Raw genomic sequence first — 3909 nt, 5'->3', positions numbered from 1 at the left:
AAATACACTCCTGAGTAATGTATGAATTGAAAGGGCGGACAGACAACCTTGTTAAGGTCGTTGTAGGACGCCAGAGGCTTTTGATCAATCCTACTTCCGTGGGGGAGGCTTATGTCGAATACTAGACATCGTATGCTTGAGATAACGATGATGAAATTTAAAATGTTAATAAAAACATCCTAAAGCTTTGAATACACTAACTGCTGGATTGTAGATATAGTGAAAATTATCACAAACAAAAGCCTTTGAATTTATTGTAGGCTCTTCTCAGACCAGGATTCGTTTGGAACATCTGTCGCTTTAACTCTGTTCAGAAAGATGCCGGTACAGAGAGTATCAATTTGAATCCAGTTTCTTCTCTCTTCTCGTGGCATCCAAAGGTGGTCACCATTATGGTGGTTACCGTGTACGTAAAGTAAACAATATTATTAATAAATTAATATTCAAGAAGAAAAAAAAACGTTTACACAAAAACCGACTGCTTTATTACTATAAAATAAAAAAATATATTTACAAACACGACGGAGATGGGCGGGCGCCTCACCAATAAATTAAAAATTAGCCAACGTGAACCGCAGCCCCCGACACCACGAGCACTTTCTAGAAGATAACATCTACTTCTTTAACTTTTAGTGTAGGAATGTCACAGAGTAACAACTCCCACAATGTTTGGTAGACGTGTTACCCGCCGCCGGAGACCGCGGTGTTCAAGAAGTAATTCTAGTGACGGCCGACTTGGTCCACCTGGCTCTGCAGGTTGTTGATCACCTCCTCGGGCACTTGATCACCGAGAATGAGTCTCAGGTCGATCTTCTGGTTTCCGGGGATCGACTCGTAGGCCGCCAACTCAATTCCCTCTTGGACCTGGAGCAAATGTTAATTCTCTTTTCAGGACGCGACCGGTTTCGAAAATTTTTAAAGTAATAATACAACTTGCGAATAAATTGCTAATACTGTGTTAAGGACCTTTGTTAATGTGAATATAAATTAAAAAAACACGTTATTAATTAAAAAAATTTAAATATTCGTAGATGTTAAAGACCCTAGAGGACGGAAAAACCAATTGACCCAAACAAAATGACAATTTCTAACAAATTGTGTTCTCTTAGTATTACACCTTTGACTTACTCATGTGATAAATGTAACTTGATAAGACAAATATAAGTTCGATGACTTTTAATTACTTTTATATTTATAACTTATTCGTATTAAAGACTATAGAGAATTTAATATATTTATATTATTTAAACAGGAGTATATTATTGTATCGGTAAATCTGGAAATTCTCTTCAATTATATATTGAAGGAATCTTTAAATATATAATTTTTTGTTTACGAATTTATTATTGTTTTAATATATAAAATCCTTACAACATCTGTTGACGGAGTCACTCTGCAAAGATATCGATTACTAATGAAACACATCATGTACAAAAGCTACCTAAAGTTTAGATTATGTAGAAAAGTAGCCTAGTGCTAATTTCAAGTGTGCAACGAACTTTGATTGGTCCAAATATTTACTAATACAAATTTTGAATGATGAGTACTATTAACATTTACTGTTCATGTACCTTCTGGATCTCGGCGTCTTTCGGAATGAGGAATGTGTTCTGAGCCTGCTTGATGGCCTCCTTAGTGAAGGCGGCGCCCTCCCGCTGCGGGGCGGCTGCCACCGCTGCCACGAGTACCAACAAGCACACGGCGACCTTCATGTTTCTTATTTGTATTCAACAAACGTCTCTGAAATAAACATTTGCTAATTAATTTCACACTTTACCTATCACGTATGTGTTATATTGATTTATGCAAATCAAACATGGGTCGCTTGCAGCTCGGATTGTCTCTTAGCTTTCGGCATCAAATTCGAATAGGGCCCTAACAGATACCAAGTTCGTCCTGCAGGTTCAGTGTCACCAATAAAAAATGTTACACGAACGGGTCCGCATCAGCAGGCACCGCACGCACATGGGCGAAAGTGCACATTTACTCACATCGATTTACACTTTGAACGATTTAGTTAGCGCCTTTTCTCGAAAAGCCTTACACTTAGATACACTTTCCTAACTCGCGGATGATGAGCGGAGTTGGGTGTGGTGGGTGTGGTGGGAGCTCACCTGCTGGGTTGCGGAGTGCGGCGCGCGCGTCCCCTGCCGCCTGATATAGCCTCCTCCCCTCCCGTCTTATAAAAGATGCCCCTCCAATCTCCTCCTGCGGCACTTTCACCGCACTGCGCCTGCGCAACCGTCCCCATCGGCTCGCGCGGGCTACGAAAGCCGCTCATCTCGCTCACGGATATGTTAATCAATTTATGTTCTCTTTGGTAACAACTTAATGTCTTCACAACAATCACAAGGAATTTGCCAACTTGTTTATATATGAAATCGATATATTCATGGACAGATATCGCTATACATGCATGTATATTTAGTTGTTTGATTATTTTATTGCTTTAGCGTAACATCTTTGTTCTAATTTAATTAATAACGTAACATGAATTCAATCATTTGGTATATTCATATTGAATTTAATTTCTATTAAATTAGCAAACAGATTGTTGCATTGTTTACACGTTATGTAATACAAATTTCTATGGTTTCTTTAAAACATGTATAAGCTAACGACTTTTATTACGCTGTGCTATCTTCCTTGGACATAGAGAGTGTATAACCACACAAAAATACGTAGAAAATACTTGAAAAAGAAATCGAGATCTAATATGTATTAGTTGTTTAAAGTGTGGATCGAAATTTGCAATTAGAAAGTTTTGTTGGACGAAATGTCAAGGACAAAAAACAGTTCCTAGATTTGTAGATCGAGCGGTCATTATTAATTTAGCAGTATATACACCCACATGATATCTGTGTGAACAGAGGTAGCCCAGCGGCAGAGGACTGACATTTGCGATCGTAAGTCGCGGGGTCGATCCCCGGGATATCCTCTTTTTACCCGATGGATGCTCACTGATCAATTTAGTTTTAGCTGCAGGACATCTAATACTGCACATAGGCCTCTTTCATAGATGTCCAATAAGGCCGGTAAAAAGCAGGCTGCAACCTTGTGGATGGACGTATTACGCTGCGTCTGCGAGTCTGAAAGAACCTTATATAAAAGAAACCAATTCAGTTCATAATCCGAATCTTTAAAAAGAAACGACGAATACAATAAAATCGTCATTATAATCGTTCATTAATCTACTGTTGGACTTTTCCAATGTCTTTCATGCGTTTTTCTCTGAATGATTCACCCGCTTCCAACAGTTCTTCTCCGGTCTATCGCTCTATTTATGTAGAGGACGCCCTTTACTACCTGTTTCCACGCACGTGCTTACCTCCAGGACTATTCTTTCATCTACTGCCAATTCCATGACGGATATGACCCTTCTCATGCCAATAAAGCTTGCGCATTAAGACAGTTTTGGTTCGCCGTCGAATTTTGATCCTAATTCAACCTCTTACGGTATAAACAGTAAAAGATTACACTGTTCGTCGAGAAGTGAAGATCTACTTCCTTGTTACATCTTTACTACGGACGATCTTAACTTCTTACATAAGTCTTAGTGAACAGTTGAGCTTTCGTAGAGCATGACTAAGCAATTTATTAGTCTCTTTGATAGTTACAGACTTCCAAATAGGTGACTGGCCTAAAGTTCTTGTGACATTTGTGCTTAATGAAGTTTGTCTAAGTTACATGTCTTCGAGTTATGCCAGCAAAGCGGGAAAGGAATCGCTGGTAGCATTATAGAAAACCTTTTAAAAAAAATTGTTATTAAAATCGCTTCTTTAGTGGCCCCGCGATGAAATGGACAAATTGGACGCAACACAAAGGAACATCGTGCCAAAATGCAATTGTATTTCTAAATAAACACATGATACTTGCCCGCTGTGCCCGTTTGTGTGATTTTGAAAAACA

At 38.8% G+C, this 3909-nt stretch overlaps 1 protein-coding gene across 2 annotated transcripts; it reads right to left on the bottom strand.

Annotated features, from left to right (window-relative positions):
* Positions 1-468: 468 nt before the first annotated feature.
* On the bottom strand, positions 469-2169 carry LOC137930563 (uncharacterized). Of its 2 annotated transcripts, none has more exons than XM_068773855.1 (3): positions 2115-2169; positions 1572-1740; positions 469-864 (listed from the first exon to the last, which is right to left on the bottom strand). In XM_068773855.1, the coding sequence occupies exons 2-3, from the start codon at positions 1710-1712 to the stop codon at positions 721-723; spliced, it is 285 nt and encodes a 94-aa protein (XP_068629956.1). In that variant the 5' UTR covers positions 1713-1740; positions 2115-2169; the 3' UTR covers positions 469-720. The 2 variants fall into 2 exon arrangements, with proteins under 2 accessions (XP_068629956.1, XP_068629954.1); XM_068773853.1 differs by lacking the exon at positions 2115-2169 and adding an exon at positions 1992-2108.
* Positions 2170-3909: the final 1740 nt, after the last annotated feature.

Source organism: Battus philenor, unplaced genomic scaffold, assembly GCF_028537555.1.
Source record: "Battus philenor isolate CCGP_79_NKW_IND1 unplaced genomic scaffold, ilBatPhil1.0.hap1 SCAF_6, whole genome shotgun sequence".
Classification (NCBI taxonomy): Eukaryota; Metazoa; Arthropoda; class Insecta; order Lepidoptera; family Papilionidae; genus Battus; species Battus philenor.
Note: the sequence above shows the minus strand (reverse complement) of the source record. Positions and strands in the feature narration are given on the sequence as shown.